The sequence below is a fragment of the Centroberyx gerrardi genome, chromosome 1 (assembly GCF_048128805.1).
Source record: "Centroberyx gerrardi isolate f3 chromosome 1, fCenGer3.hap1.cur.20231027, whole genome shotgun sequence".
NCBI classification, from domain to species: domain Eukaryota; kingdom Metazoa; phylum Chordata; class Actinopteri; order Beryciformes; family Berycidae; genus Centroberyx; species Centroberyx gerrardi.
This window is the reverse complement of record NC_135997.1, coordinates 6,252,093-6,269,459: the sequence shown is the minus strand read 5'-3', so window position 1 is coordinate 6,269,459 and position 17,367 is coordinate 6,252,093. Positions and strand designations below refer to the sequence as shown.

General features: G+C 40.2%; 1 protein-coding gene across 2 annotated transcripts in view; it reads left to right on the top strand.

Annotated features, from left to right (window-relative positions):
* Window positions 1-306: 306 nt before the first annotated feature.
* Window positions 307-17,367, top strand: part of csnk1g1 (casein kinase 1, gamma 1) — a 34,983-nt gene continuing 17,922 nt past the window's right edge. For both annotated transcript variants that reach the window (XM_071922441.2, XM_071922439.2), the window contains exons 1-4: window positions 307-451; window positions 10,100-10,537; window positions 10,823-10,863; window positions 12,255-12,324. In XM_071922441.2, coding sequence (XP_071778542.1) covers window positions 10,351-10,537; window positions 10,823-10,863; window positions 12,255-12,324 — 298 coding nt within the window. In that variant the 5' untranslated portion in view covers window positions 307-451; window positions 10,100-10,350. The remainder of the gene's footprint in view (window positions 452-10,099; window positions 10,538-10,822; window positions 10,864-12,254; window positions 12,325-17,367) is intronic.

Here is a 17,367-nt window from a genome sequence, read left to right as displayed (position 1 = left end):
GTCGTTTCTGATCTGGCCTTTTCCAAAAATTAATTGTTGCTTTGACCACGGTGCACGTGCACAGAAAAACTCAGCTGTGGTTGGATGTTTTGGACAGTATCCGAGAGACCGTGCACACGCCCTTCTGACGACTCGTTTGCTGAATAAACAACTGTAGAATCCCTTTGGACCATAGTCTATCTTTAATGTGTCCATCAAGAAAACACCACCGGTGACCTGGAAGTGTTTATTCTGAAGCGGGCGTGCCGTGTTTCTACATCCGGTGTATTCGAACCTTTCACGAGCGAAGGCAGACGAGCAGCAAAGAATGGAGGGGGTTGCTACTTTGCTCTCAGCGTGAAACAGCATTACAGTTTACACTGAAAATCTTGTTATACTCCAAAACATCCGTGTACACTTGCGTAACAGCACACGACTTGTGTCCTGATCGTCTGGACTAATCACAGCGAAGGTGAGCCTGTTGTGTTTGTTTGCGATTAGACAGCAAGCCTAGCATTTAGTAGTAGCCTTCGTTGCTGGCTAATATTTTCGTTGCTAACGTAGCTAATTTCCTTGTTTCATTCGATTCAACTGCCACCTAGCCAGCGGTAGGTGCTAGCTAAGGCGTAACGCTAAAACAGTGACTGTTTTGCTTTTTTCTGCTGACTAACGCAACATTATAATTGTTTGGGGCAGATGTCAAGATCGTTTTATCATATAGGCTATATTATAAGCTAGCTATGCTATTGTAGCTAAGTAATGTTTGGCTAACGTTAGTTCTGTTGCTGGCCACTTAACGTTACGTTTAATGTTAGCAAGCTAGAAACATTAGCTAACTTGGCTAACGGTTAGTTCGCTCTCTAATCGATGTGACCATCACCAGACTGCCAATGCTGGCTTTGTCCATGGCATGTTGCGTACGTTTGCCAACTCGCTTGCTTGTTTTGATTCAATCAGAAGCCATCACCGCGACTTCCTTACCAAGGAATTATCTTACAGATAGCTACCGCTGCCCAATAGTAACGACACCTCACCTATACAGCGAATTTTGGGTCATTAACTACCTGTCAATTGTAGGGCTGTAAAAAGAGAATAACAGAATATAACATCTGCGATTGTAGCCATGTAAGTTAGCCAAGGCCCCTCCTTAACCTGGACACCGTGGTAGAGTTGTATAAATGCTAAATCAGTGCAAGTTTGATCTGGCCTAGCCCCGATACATGCAATTGTCCCTTTGTATTGGAGACAACGTCACGTCAAACCACACGTCTAAATTTAAAGTTTCATTGCTCACCGGCTAACATGCATACACCATAGAAGATGACTTCAGACTTTTCCCGAAACGTTAGGGTGCACTCATTTTGGCTTAACGTTACATCCAATCGTACAAATGGGTCTTTTTTTTCAAAGAAATTTAACGTTTTGAAACAAGTTTGTAAGTAATCCTTCCTTTTCCCACCAAATAACACCGTGCCGCTGCTTGCTGGACAATGACACGAATTGGAGCTAGGTGGGTGTATGCTAAACTAATGTTGGCATTCTTAGGAACAGAGTCCCCCTGAGTGAGTGGATGACAGACAATAGCTACTGCGTTGTGTTTATCCAGTGAATCATTTTGAAATATAATTATTTCAATAATGCTAGGCCTGAACAAACTCAACATTTACAGGCCTCAACTGGTTCACCCTAAAACGAATAGGAAAAGGTAGCATAGGTATTTCTCTTATTTTATCATTGCAGAGTTTCACAGTTAATTATTAACCTGATAAAGCTGTAGTCAAAGGCCAATCCCGATCATGTTCATGAAAATGTTTAATATTTGTCACTGAATTCTTCAGATGAAAAATCAGATTATTACCATTGCTGTGTGTGTGTTGGTGTATGACTATCAAGCCATGGAGAATAATAATACAGTAGATAAATTCCCACCAACTACAGTTCACAAGAGCAGGCTTTGGGGAGAGAAGCAGCTGTTGGCTGGCACTTCCACAGCGGGAGTCCGTAGTATTGGTAGGCCCCCTCCCAGGCTGATCTTTCCACTGAAGGTTAATCACTCCACTCAGCCTTTATGTTTCTGTAAAACCAGAAGATGTCAACACATTAGTCCTTTTATGGTTGCTGATGAACTAGAAGTGCCTCATTTTGTCAAGATATTTTGACAAGCATATTTATGGAGTGTAACCCTTTTTTTTTTTTAAAGTCTTGAACACATTTTCAATGCTACCTCAGTATGTTAATGGAAGAAATGAGCTCTTAGAAAATAATTCTACAAGTGAGTAGGGCTGGGCATCAACATTTTGTGCTTTTTAGGGACTAGCCAAACTACATCAATACTGCCAAATGCTGTTTAATGTTAAGGCTTAGACTGCCAACACCATCAAAGAAACACATTTTATCGTTGCTCTATTCACAGTCAGTATTGGTGCTATTGTTTTCAGTTTGTGATTATTAAAGCAACAGTTTGAGGTTAGCAGTGCCTAGGGATAAAAAAAAAAAAACATATTGTGTCCATATTTTACTAGGATATACAATTTTATCACAGCATTGTGAAACAAATGTCCTGGGGATGCAAGTACATCATAATGCCTTGTTTATATAATAGACACCACATTCCTGCTAAGTCATTTACAATAAGAATAGTGCATCTTATCAGCCAAAACAATATTGATGATGTGAAAATGATTTTAGCAGAATTTGCTCTCTTTAAGATGTGAGATGGAAATGGGGTAGGCAACCTTTTTTATGACATAGCCTATTGTTTATTGACACTCTTTCAAGAGATGTAGGCCTACATACTTGCAGTAACGAGCACATAATCACATATATCAAGAATAAATACAGGGCAATAAAAGGGAAAATGAATGAATAAATAAACAACACTCCAAGGGGGGGCTTAATTTCACTATTCATACCTTACAGCTCATTACAGCATAGAGTGCAACACCTGCATGCCTTAAAGTTGGCGATATTTTGCTACCTTTTATGTACCTTAGTCTTGCTATCTATATGTATTAAGAGCATGCCCCACTTTAATGTGTATTTTTCCATCCCGGCCTTCAGGCTGGGCAAGTCTAAACATGCCCAAATATAACGGGGCTCCGGCGGAGTAGTCTCAAACACAAAACAGTCTAATCTAAGCCAGTGGTTCTCCTTTCACCGTTTTGGCTCATGACCCCTTAAAACGAAGCAATGCCTACTCATGACCACCCCCCACAACCCCCCCCCCCCCCGCCCTCCCTGTCACCGGCTGCATATGCAGAGAGTTCAACCAAAGAAAGATTTCCCCTATATGTTGTTTCATTTGACTAACAATGAGACCTAGAGGATGAGAACCGTTCAGCATTTCACAAGAAAATAAAGCAAAAATTGGAGAAAAATCATAAAAAGTAGAAATGTATTTTTCCTATCCCATACATCATCTTGCAACCCTCCCCCCCAAATTATCTTGCGACCCCTCGGGGAGTGCCGACCCCCAGGTTGAGAACCACTGATCTAAGCTGCCATACCTTTTGGGTTTCTGTCCAAAAGACAAAAGTGTTGACTTTGTCCAGCTTAAGTGGTGTAGAAATTGGGTCATTACCTTCCCCGCCATACTGAGGTGGCGCCTGTGGCAGAAGTATTTTTGTGTGACTCAACATCAATAGAAAGCGCTCTGCATTTGATCACTGTTTTTCCATCCTTTTGCAAAAACAATTATCATGCTAAGCTTGTGTACAACTTGATTGAAATCAGCAACTTTTTCAATGTCATCAGACTTAAACCTGAAGAACTGTTAGACTTGTAGTACCTCGTACCAGCCTCCTGAATTGTTCATTATATTAACCACACACATTTTTTGTAGTGATTCAGGGGTCTGGAGGAAACATCTATCTAGTTGCTTTCTCTGATATCAATATAGAGGCGGGGTACACAAGAGTACTTAAGCGGTGATTGGATTGTTCCCAGAGTCAGTGATATTCCAGTCCTTGTATGATCTTGTCCCTGACCAATCAAAGCAGGGAAGGTGATGACATTATCCATAAACGCTAATTGATATACAGGGGTTCAAGTAAAGTGTAAACACAGGAAAGCGTGTTAGCCTACAGTTTGAGTTAGCTTTGTTAGAATGGACAATTTGACCTCCTATACTGCCTCAGAAAGTTCCCTGTATCGTTACACTTTTTGAACATGTATTTACCATTTATATGTAATGTGGACCTCATCCACGACGATACCACACAGTCTTCTCCTGTATGGCTCTGAATTTAACACCTGCCTCTACTTATAATTTAGCAGCCATTCCTCAGGGCTCCCGAACAAAAGTGATCTTGGTACGTTCAAAATATCGTCCTCTGGACTGACCTTGAGCTGCAGTACCGTTATACCCAGGTTGGGGCTAGGTGATACGTCAAAGCTGCAGCCAAGATTGTTATGTAAAAATACAGCTGTCTTATATCAGCCTAAAGGGCAGTTTATAGTACAGCGATTTATGATTGTCACCAACGGCGATGATCATATTCTGTCGTCGGTCGCAATGACATGTTGTTTATACTTCCAGCGACAGGCGATCTGTCATCGTTGCGATGGTCGTTGCGCCCATCGCTGAGACTTAAATTGGATTGAACTTTGACCCCTTCGCTGGCTCAGTTGTCATGACAACATTATGGAACTCTCTTATCCTAACGTCGATTAATTCTCTGAGCTCAAATTAAACGTAATCAACAGCTCTGGAAGACCGTACTTTTGTAATAGACTGTAGAATAAAACGTACACTGAGGAGACAATTTATGCTATTTATCTAGACCTGGATAAAGGAATGAAATGAAACTTCTTATTTAAAAAGAAAGTGAAAAATAACATTGCAAAAGCAGTTACATAACATGTAGGTACATTAGGCTATTCTGCAGACTGGTTTACAAACTGCATTATTATTATTTTCCTTTCAAATGGTTAAATTTTCAATTAGTGCAATTAAGAAAATATATTTCGTTACATGGCGTTATTAAAAGCAGACTGCAGCAGCTGGTTGACACGCTTGGAGTCTGTAGGCTCTGACTCGCTTTCAGAACGGACACAACAATAAACTTCACAACCTGGGAATATTTGCATTACTTTGAACTGATGGAAGAAAAGGGTAAGAACATTATTGTTACCTGTACATCTGAGAACTGAAAGCACTTGCCAATGTGTTGTGAGCGCTATCCGCTGTTTATTTTTTAGACCAGACATGATTAATCAAGGCTGCCTCTGTGATCATACTAGTTTACCATAAAGACGATCAGACCCCGAATAAATGAAAGCTGCTTGTTAACAGATAAGTAGATAACAACAGTGTATTCGGTGATGATTTCTATAGCCTACTAGTGAGAACATCACCAGAAGACATAAAGGTTGTGAAGTTTTTAAGCGGGTAACTTGAAAGCACTCAACTGGGTTACTTTTAATAAAGACTAACTTAGTAAAGTGCTACAACTACTTGCTATTTAGAACTATAGTAACAAATAACGTAACTAGATGAGAGCAAATGACTGAACCTCTGCGATGCGTTCTATAATCGCTCTAGTGTTTATACTTTTTATGAGCGACAGCGTCCAAAATCAAAGTTGAGCAATGATGGAATGTTGGTGACTTTGTAGCGATGTCCATCGGGCGATCATAAATCGTTGTATTATAAACTGCCCTTAAATCACAAAGTTGGGTTGCAATAGACCACCAAAGTGTTTTCGTCATTGAGGGCATCCTGGATCATGTCCAATTCGTTTTATTTTTCACCCCTGTCGAAAATGAATAAGATTTCTGGTTCCCGTTTACCAGTCGTTTCATCTTTTTCCCCACGGCGCAGCCGAGGGCATCACGAGGCAAATTCAGGTCATGCATTCAGTCAGTCAGGTAACGCTTAGTGAGATGTCGCTTTCTGTGATGGCCTCTAGAGGGCGTCTTTGACACATTCAGTCCCATACTGATAATGCCATATTGGATCTCACACATTGAGCCGCACTCTTCGCTGTCAATTTACAGACATCTACATAGTCTTGGTCTCTGTCTCTCTCTCGCGCTTACTCGCTCGCTCTCTCACCGGACTCGTCTGTGCACCTCGCATTACACACGCGGGCATGAGGGATATTTTTTTTCCATTCCAAGAAGGCGGCCGACTGAATTCCCGAAAAGAACAACTAACAGTTAACGTTATTCGGAATACAGCTGGGTTTCCGAGATTACCAGATTAGCTGTATATAGCTGCTAGTCAGTATCCACTGAGTGGACTGATAACGTTAATATTAACTTTTTAACTCTGACTCTGAATGTTTCCTCCCTCAATCCAGATTAATATTGAAAAATATTTTCAGAGAAGGAAAAGGACTGGTCCTGAGGAGGAGCAGGACGGTCTGGACCAGAGGAGCTGCTGAGCAGTAAAACAAAGTAGATCATGTAACCATGTCAAAGGCTAGTAATTTAACGATGTAAAGATACAGGTGAGACTGACAGCACAGAGAGATGCAGCAGGGCAGAGGCGCAGAAAAGCAGATTTCTCTGTAAAAGGGGTCTCATTTCTATTCTTCTGTACCTTGTAGACAAAAGCAAGCAACAAACAGAACAGTGTAGCACTGTTTATATTTTTAAGTTAGTATTATAACTATTTTAAATGGAGTACATTAGATAATTTTTCGTACATCCATTAATTTACATACATCCACGTCTTCCGTTGGCCTATAAACTTTATGGTTAGGTAATGTTATTACCTGTGGTACTTAAGTGATGTTAGTGGAATTATTTAACCGATAACTGTGTCGTAATGCTTCAGTGCATTGAAGTGAATTGAACACATGCGCCATGGGTCTGTACAGGATCTGTGCTTGTCAAATATGTGAAACCATGAAATTAGAAATGTCGCAGGGCTAATTTATTATGCATTATCGACTTCTATTCTGTATTCTTTAAAAAATAGGTGCGGATGTTGTGTCATGGGACCCATCTCTCTATGTTATATACTAGAATGCGCAGGGCAGGTGATGTCAGTGTCAAATGCTGAAATGCTAAACAAGCTAATGCAGTTTTCTGACATCACATGATTTCCGGATGTTGAAATTGAAATTTTTCAAAGTTAGGCTTCCTCTCGCTGCCATGTGGAGCCACCAATGTGCAAAGCTTCCTAGTGCAGCTTAACCTTTTACCAAAACCTGTTGGCAAAAACCCCAAAACATCCTTCTCCTGAATTAAAGCTTTTAAATGCTGACTGCTTTTAGAGCTGGTGTATTTCGCTTTTTAACTGTGGCTTATATTGCAAGATTAATGTTTATGTCTATATCCGCCATTTCCAGAAACAGAGACATATACAGTAGAATAGTAATTCATGAGGCTGTGATTGGTTAATGGTTGCTATGTTAGTTGGTTACTAGGGAAGTAGTCTATTCGAGCCAACTGACAGCTGACAACTGCCAAAAATGGACAACTGGAAGAGATTCTGCGCTCTCTGTGAACACCACGCTGCTACTTCATTTACCATAAAATGCTGTGCCTCTGCGGAGAGAACGGTCTTGCCGTGAACACCGCGAACACCGGGCTGAAGCCACCACATAAATTTGCCTTTAGTAGCTGTAAGGATTTCTTTAAAACACTGACATTTTGTCTGCACCTGCAAATAACTGCCAAATGCATAGTGGAAAACCGTAGTTCCCCTTATCTTCGTCTTCTCTTGGTGTTTTTTTTTTTATAATTACTTTATGAAGGATTGAACTTGTCACAAAACTTGCAATCTTAAAAAATACTCCTGACTCCCGCAACATCTTCTGTGAGTCGTGTTTTGGCTTTAGGCAACATCCAAACAATTCCCAGCTGTATAAGAGAACAATTTAATGATTTCCTTGGTGGGATCCATATTTTACAGGAAATGCAAAAGGAAAATCTGTGGGAACAGTTTAACTTGTGCAGTGCTGAACAACAACCAAAAGATCTGTTCAAATTGCACGTCGGCCTCCTTTCAGCCATTGATGGCAAATTTTCCATTGTGATCCCCAATGCAATCGTCAAGTTTCCTAAATTTAGCTTGCAACAGGTAGTCTCTGACTTGGTATTTGAAACAATTCCGTCTTTTTTCCAACACTCAAGATTTGCTTCATTCACACCTTCAATTGGGAAAAACACCTAGGTGGGCTAACCTAAACAATCAGGCACACTGGGTTTGAGGAGCCTCGAAATAATTATTGGCACAGTGGGAAGAGTTACCACTCACCAATGGTCGTAACTGCGAACTGTCTGTTTTGTGGCCATGATGTTCTGTTCCTGGTTTTATGTAATAGCAACACTGCACAATTGCCCTTGAGAGCAAACTAGCTGTCTTTGATGCTGAGATCTGTGCAGGCAATACTGGGCATGAGTCATCCGGAAGCCCACACACAAATATTTTTCAGCAGCAGCAGCCTTTCCATACTCAAGACTTACAACACTGTCATGATTTTTTAAAAATATAAACATTAATTATTCAGGTAGTGTTTTTTTTTTTTTTTGTAAAAGTTGATTAGTAGAACTGGTAGTTTGATAATCTGGTCAAAGTTGAACGCTTCAGTGTACTACCTTGTTGAAGGAGATGACAGAAGGATGGGATAAGTCTCCGTTTTGGGCAAGGGGGGGCTAATATAGAATGACTACAGTTAAGACAACTAGAAATTAGCATTCAGACTACTTGTTCAAGTAATTGCTTTTGACGCTTCAACACATTTGTTTGCATTCTTAATGGAAAATGATAGATTCCTGATTTATACTACACCTCAGGATCTCACATTTCAAACCTCTAGATTTTCAAATGAATAGGTTTACAAGTTTTTATAAGGCCTGCAGTTGATGAACACTGCATGTCTTTTATGTCTTATGTGCATAATGATACCCAAACTACTTTTGTGTGTTATGATCACATCATTGAATATTTGAATAATTCCTGTCAGTGCCACAAGGGGATAGATTGGACTTGGAGACACAAATTTGTCTTGCTGAGTATTTGATGAAATGAAGCCAGTGTCCATCAAGTTAAGCTTTGTTGTCCTTGCCAGCAGACATGACTTTATATAATTGTTTATATAATATTCTCAACTGACATCCTCAGCTAGGCTATAGCCGTGGGTGGTGTAAAGTCTTAGGAGATGCCTTCATGATCAGAAATCATGACTTTAACGTTATCTCCATGCTCAGACTGGTTCCTGTGTGTTCTGTGATCACTCTGATTTGATGGCTATCTCTTCAGCCCAGCAGCACTGTCACAGTGAGCCTGTCCTCAGTTTTACCTGTAAATAGTGATGGCAACTTCCCTGCTGCATATGATTTTTTTTTGTCATCTGGGTGATATATGACCCCCCTTAGGGTAGCAACCAGACATTGAATGGTATGACGGTCATGACCTTGGTCATTTTGATCAAAAACAAGTTGTTCATATAATCTTGTTATACAACTTGTTTGGGTGAAGTTAGATTTTTGAAAATAATTAAGTGTGTTAAAACATGTCAATACAAAAAGAAGTACTAACTGGAGATGACATAGCCTACATTTTTGGAATCATTTACCCATTTTGACACCAGAGAATGCTGGTAAGACTTAAAGAGGCCTAAACGCAGCCTATCAAGGTGTAAAGTAGGAATGATTTGACAATTTCATAACTTAATTAACTACCCAATAAAAGAGTCCTCCCTTCCTCCCTACCCACCCCATGCCACCATGCCTCTGCTTCACTGCGTGTGCAATGCATGGCTTGCCCCTAATTGAACTCTGCTCTGGTGTACTGCTCCTTTTTTCTCTATAATAGAAACTGTGATTTCATAACACCTTCATTCTCTTAATATCAAATGATAATAATGAAAACATAATTGGATAACATGTCTGCTTTACTCAACACACAATAAAGCAAATTGAGTTTGAACTGGCATTTTTTTCTATGCTGTGCCAAACATACTGAGTGACTTGTGTGAAGCAGTAGTAGGAACTGATGTGTACCAGATAACTCCTCCGACTCGTATCTATGCAGTTCAAACAGGTGTATTTTTTAGCAGTAGAGCAGTGTGTCTAGATTATGAAAGCTACAGTGACAATAAAGGACATCTTTATAGGAAGTTGACCTTTTTCCTCTTTGACAAATGTTGCATCCCATTTGTTGCAGGTCTTCCACTTCTTCCCTCCTGTGCCGGACAAATGTTGAGGCCAGAGGCTATCCTGTTTGACAAGTGTTAGAGGTGCCAGGGTGGAGACGGGGAGGAGGAGTGCCAGCTAGCAGTACCAGCCCTTGTCCCATGAGAGTGACTGTGCCATCCTTGAGCTGCCAGTGACCAGGGCTGTGGCTGTGGTGGGCCCAGCCCAGGGGGCCTTTTTGTACGTCTCCCCAGGCACCCCCCGACCTGCGCTGCTCACACCATGGATCAACAAAGAGATAAATATGGCGAGCGGCCCGCCAGAAGCACCAAAGTTTCGCAGGGAAGCCGCAGCGGACACTCGTCCCGGCCCTCTGGCTCCTCCAGCTCCTCTGGGGTTCTCATGGTGGGGCCAAATTTTCGCGTGGGCAAGAAGATCGGCTGCGGCAACTTTGGCGAACTGAAGCTCGGTAAGCTTTGTCTAAATCTTGTCTTTAATGATTCAAGACACAACAAAATGCTTTAGTAAATGGACAAAGGAAAACTAGAGCCGTCTCTAGCAGTTCCTCATGGCAATTACATTTTGGCTTATTCGCATTTTTTGAAATGAATCTATAAATTTGAATCAAGAATCTTGCCATCACTCACAAAGTTACAAATTGCCTGGTGAACTTATTGTTGTAAAGCCTGAAGGGGGTGTGGTGTATTTTTCTAAGGTGTTTAATGTATGCTTTTCCTTTCCTGCCTCATTTCAGGTAAAAATCTCTACACCAATGAGTATGTAGCTATTAAACTGGTAAGTGCACTCTTGCTTTTGCTCTTTGAGTCCTTACCTCTGCAGGCGCAAGACTACCAAGCAAAATAACCATTTGTAAAATTGGGCTGATGCAAAAAGTAACTGGAAATCTGTCAAACCAGTTGACTTAAGTGCCATTGGACAAAACACGTGCCACTTGTCATGTGATGTAATTCTTCTCAAAAGTTGTTCACATTACTTTGTTAGTAATGTAATAATTTGTTGGGTAGTATTTGATCCTCATGTTTTTCAGAGAAATTTTTGCACTTTATCCTCTTCAACCAGCATGGAAATATCCTATGGGCCGATGCCTTTTAAAGGGAAGAATTAAGGTCTTGTACTGGGGGGAAAACTCAGAATTGTTAACTATGAGGAAAATATTATATTTACTCTGTAAATGTAAACAGTAATTTTCAACTAGGTTCTGTAATATTGATGTAAATGGTAAATTTTACATGAGAATACTTAATAATGTTAATTACTTAGTAACGTTGTCACTATATAAGAAAATGGCGTGTTTTGTGATTCTTATCGGAAAATAGAGATGTAAGTAATTAAGAGAAACTGAAATGGTTCAATGCATGTGCACTCCAAAAAGAGGGCTATGTACAAACATGAGTTGGTTAGACTTCATTAAATGTAAACATGGTCTTTTTTAGATTACCAAGTTGGAGTGTATTTTTAAGCTTGGCTTGGGCACAAACTGCATTACATGGTTATCATTAGTCATTTTTGTGTTCAACGTTGATGTCTGGAAACATATGACCGATGCAACACCTAGCTTTGAAAAGCTCCCAAGAGCATCGGTGTTCAGAATTAACACTCTTGGCTACATTGCTGGTATATACCAGGCTGTGCTATGTGTGGTAGGATGGTTGCTAAGCAGGACTGTTCAGGTCTTGGGGAGAAATGTGAATGAGTGCTGATACTTGGCTAGGTGTGCCTTTTTTAATGGCTGCTGGACTGGAAATGAGTCATGCCTTTATAATAGCACCCCAGAGACTTGTAAACTGCCACAGTATCAAAGTATGAAGCTCACCAAACCAGCCAAATAGTTTTCAGCTGCTCACGCTACCGTATGTTGCGCTGCTGGTGCCGTGCTTTGCTACCATTTGAGAAATGTTTCCACACAAGAGCTTTTCAGAACCAGTACTTGTATCATACCGTAATGTATCATGTAATGTGTTTTCATTCAAAATTTCAAGCATGACATGTATCGCACAAATGTAAATCATTATAAAACCGTAATTTACAGTAAGATCAGTTTTATAAAACATTTTACCAGAAAATGATTCGCCAGGCATCTTTGGATTGTCCTTTTTAGTGAAAATAATTATCCAAAAAAAAATGTTGATTAAATGAGTCCCTGTTTGGTTCTCTCCCTCATGCAGGAACCAGTGAAATCGAGGGCTCCACAGTTGCATTTAGAGTACCGGTTCTACAAAACATTGGGAAGTACAGGTAAGGTTATGGATAAGATTAGCTTGCTACCCATCCTTGCATTTTTGTGTTACTGTATGACAATGATTTGACTGTTTTGGTAGATGAGCCAAAAAGATTGCCTCATTTCCACAACAAGTGATTACTCCATTCAGGTTACTGTCAGTCATATTGATATTAAGCTGTGGCAGCAGCTTACTTAAGTCTCTAGAACTGTGTGTGTGTGTGTGTGTGTGTGTGTGTGTGTGTGTGTGTGTGTGTATACAGAGAGCCTGTGGAAAGGTGACTTTGCTCACAAATGTAGGTAACAGGGGATAATGCAATCCAATATGAGAAAAGAAGCTGACATAAATCCCCCTAGTACACCCACAAAACAGGTGCAGTAGCTGGCTTCCTTCCTGATCCACTGAAACGACTTCCCTGTTGAGAGAAGACGCAGGAAGTATTTTTTTGTAACAGCCAGTCCAAACTGGGGGGTATAATATGCACAATGCATATTTTGTGATGTCTTGTCCTCAATAGACTCACCGCACACACGTCCTACACTCTAATTATTTGTAATAATATTAACTCCTTCTTCATTTTCCGTATTACACAATATGTCTGGGAGGCGCAGTGTTGGTCTTTGTGTGCAGTCTGTGTCTTTGAATGAGGAAGGAAATGCTGTTTAATTGTTCACAGAGCAGCACTGCGACATGGTTGCCCTGACATGTTGACATGCTATATTTCTGCAGTGTAAACCAGACTGATGCGTTGTAGTAGTGACATGTAGCAAAGGAATTCTCACTTTTTTAGGAGCTGCCTTTTCGCTTTCCATAGTCTCATTAAAACGTTAAATGTCAGACCGAGATGAATCACACCATCATTTTCACTGCATGAGAGCTGCTAAATGCTCAGAGGTGAATGCTAATATATCACCACATCTTTCATTACTTGATATATTTTATTATTATTTTCATTATTTATTTGATCATTAAATATTTATATTATCAGTTTATACACATAATGGCCTACAGCAATAATTTCCCCACGCACTCTCTGGTTAATGGTGGTGTTGTGAAATCAACACTAGCTGCACTGGTAGTGATTCCTTACAAAAGCTGACACAATTTTTTTTTTTTTTTTTTTTTTTTTTTTTTCCCATCCCCCAAGTACACATCTCTTTTCTAGAACCATGCCATTCACACCTCAACATCCAGGATGTTAAATGAAGATGAAACAAAAACAGTTGCTCCTCAAATACTCATACCTGCCTACCGTCCCTTGGGAATTTTTCCATTTGTCATGAAAGATTAGGCAAGGTCTACTGACGCATCCCTGTTACAACATCCACTGACAGGAATCTTGTGAGGATGAAATGACCACAATAGGAAACAAAATTACGGGCAACGCTCTTTTTTTTTTTATTATCTTGGTATGAGAGGAAATGGGTGGGAACACTAGAAACAATAGAAAGAACAATAGAAATATAACTTTATCTTTTTATAGCTATTAATTACTGTTCCAATAAAACTGTGTGAAATAATACATCATCTTCCTCTTTGTCTTCTTAGTAGTAGTAGTCAGACATGAATAGACATTAACATAAGTGGAGCTGCTGGCAGTTAAGCTCATGAGATCAGAGTCAGATCATGCTGCTTGTAAGTTTATTAACCAGTAGCTCATTGAATTCTTTACAAAACAGTTGAGTCACAATGTTCGAATAATTACAGGCTGCCCTCAGTCACAGTTTTGCACAGAAGCTAAAAGCCATGTTTTTGTGATGTATGTTCTTTGACAGGCTTTGTGGAGCTCTACATGCATATAGCCAGACTGGGAACATAATGTCTACTGCTTTGCAAAGGCAAGGGTTGGAAAAGGCCAACTGTGCGGAAGCTCATTAAATATTTAGAGAGTGGGGCTGCCTCTCTTAGTACTAACCTGTCTCTGTCCTCTCCTCCAGATGGGATAACGTGACCCCATTTCTTCTCAGCTGTGTGCTGTGCCACAGTCCTATGTCAGCCAATCTGGCTGTCAGACAAAGAGTGTCTGTGTGCTTTAGTGTCTTTAAGAATTAATGTGGTTTGACTCGGATTCTCAAGTCAGGTGTCATTATCTAGGCATAACCAACTGTCACTGGATATTAATGATAATGATTCAATTAGGAATGTAGCCTCTTCTTCCATGTGAATGTCATGTGAAAATGATTCTTATCGATGCAGTCAGCAAATGCTGCCCGGTCTTAACATGACTACAAGGCATTGTTGTGCCAAGACACTTTTCAGGATCGAGAGAGGTATCGTTCAGGGATGGGTGGAAACTAGTGAGCCATGTAAAGGTATTGGCAGCCAGGCCTCACCATGAAACACTACACCAGCTCTCTAGCCACTGCTAGCATCTCAAGCAATAAACTATCCCAGTAGTCAGATACCCTACCAGATTTGAACTCAATACCACCATGCAAAGAAAAGGTCAGAGGTCTTATCCTAGTGGTCAGTGGCCAGAAGCCGTTCCCTTCAATGGTAAAATGAAGGACATTGTTTAGGATTAGCACTTCTCCCTGTTCACTATTTTGCTTTAAATAAAAAAAGGGATTGGGAGAAACCAGAGAGCAGAGAAGTCCTTTAATAGTCTCCATCATGCACACACCTGTTTATGTAAAGCGTCACCACACCAATACAAAATGTGACTGTAGACGCTAGTAGAATAGCCGCAAAGATTAATGAAGCTGTGTATGTGATTCGGGTATTAAGCAAAAGCTTCTGGTGTCTTTCAACAATGAAGACGATTTAATCTGTGGTGTTTAAAGACCACGTGAAAAGGTAATCTGAGCTGAGTTCATGATTATTTCCACTGATAAAAAAAAGATAACATAGGCAGGACTTCAATGAGTTATGAACAGTGGGAGGAGGGTGCATCATGTTGCTGAATGGTAGACAAGTGCTGCAGGATAGCAACTCGTCTCATAGAATTTGAAGAAGGGGCAATAAAGAAGGAATCTAGGTAACCTCCCTTTCCAGTTATTCTTCCAAACAGTTTTGCAGTGCAGTTTTATTGCATTAAGCTTCTCAGTCATAAGGTCAACATAGAAGTCCACTGCAAACCTCCAAGCACTGGGGTAGTCTCATCACAACTCATTCATCTTATTCAGCTTTGTTGTAAAGGACTGCAACCAGCCTCACTATTAGCTTACAGTGATGCACAGGAAAGGGTATTGTTTAATTCTTCATGGAAGGTGGGCTATTTTATTGTATGGCTTGTAAAAGTTTCTGTTTGTATAAAATTGTGAACCTTGGCAGTATTTCCTGCTATGTGATATTGCCGTGTATCTTAATATTATGTTGTAACCTAAGTGTAAAGTCCTTAGATAGTAGGTTTGGTTTGGAGTTGGCTTGGTGGCTTGGACTTTGTAGAAAGCACGAGCCATGGGGCTCCAAATCCTTTAATCCTATTCAGCCTCGTGTCAGTGATGATTTACATGCAGTGATATTTTAATAAATTGGTAAAAAATATTTTCCATGCATTTGTTTTATTTTTGAGTGCAGGGAGTAATTTGCCATTAGGGCATTCTTAAATTAAGAACAGCCAAAAATTGCACCCCCATCTATTGGTAATACCTAATGGGTTAGAACTCCTCTCCAGTCTTGTTTTCATATATATGTATATGTGTGTGTGTGTGTGTCTTAAAGTAGGACTAAATTTGTAGTTGCGTAGGACCAATTTCAAGCTTGAGTAAGTAATGGCCCAGAACTTTCAATATTTAAAAACTAAGATACTTTTCTCTCAATGGCACTAATGGCTCTCAGATTCAGACTCCTAGGAAGGAATGAATGAATGAACAGATCAATAATTTCCGAGCTCAGATGTTTAGGATTAGGTCATACATTTTTGGGACTATACTTCTTTTTACCATCAACAAGTCCCATGTTCAGTTCCACTGGACTTCAACCTATTTGCACCAAGCAGCAGTCGGTAACAGCACACACACCAATGAAATTTAATTTGAAAAGCAAAATTTGGAGGAATGTCCTCAAGACCATGTCAGTGCACCACAACCAGGCATTGCTCTCATTGTTCTTTAAGGAAGTAGGATGAGAGAAGCCTAAAGAAGTACCTTTTAGGATTAGTAGCTTTCATCACAGGTTTATTTAAGCCATCTTTGAGTGTTCCAATACAAGTTCGGTATGCCCGGCAGCACAATATCCTGTTGCAGCACAGGATACTGTAGATCTCTTAGGAGATCTGCTTTACTGCAGGTAGAGGTGGTTCTGTTATCCCTAGTTTTCATTTGGGAGTGAAAAGCTTGACCAACCTCGTTTTCAATCTAACAACCGCTTATCCACTTATTTACAGCACAGCACATCTCCAATCTGACACCTTTTAGGCCTCCCACAAGCGCCCGAGGTTTCAAGGCACTCATTCCTATGTTACAATTAGCAACCCACAGAACTGCATAATGGCGTCCAGAATCACAGGATGGAGCACAGCATGACTCCTACATGCCCAGATGCTAGCTGACGGCATTACCCAGCTGGCACATGTCACATGAATATTTGCTCCTCAGCAACATATTGAATGTAAAGATGTTTGGGCACTTGATCAGCATTCATGTTAGCGGTCTGACTGATTATCAGTCTCTGCTTTTTAAGAAGCTCTTCATAGTTGTCATCTCATTCAGTAAATTGGCTGATTAATTTTGTGTTAATGTTAAAGACATGGATCAACAAAAACATAAACTACTTGAAGGAGCCTTTTAATGGGACTGTGAATAGCAGCTCTGGGGTAAACATCCATTCATGCTTACCAAAGGTTAATTAATGGTGTTAATTAATGGTCCTATTCTTTGAAACTAGGCTTCAGGATATGGTCAGAAAGGCAAAAAAGCAGTAATACAGGAATCACCCATTATAAATAAATGGGGGTTGTGTGCACATAAAACATGAAACCCTGCAAAAACATCAGAAATTACATTGCTGCAGGATGTCTTGGCTTTTGTCTTAAATTGAGAATGCTTCTTTGTCTGCTCTATAGACAATGTCATTGACAACTGCAGCTTCCCAATACTATGATCGTACGCTGACTGCA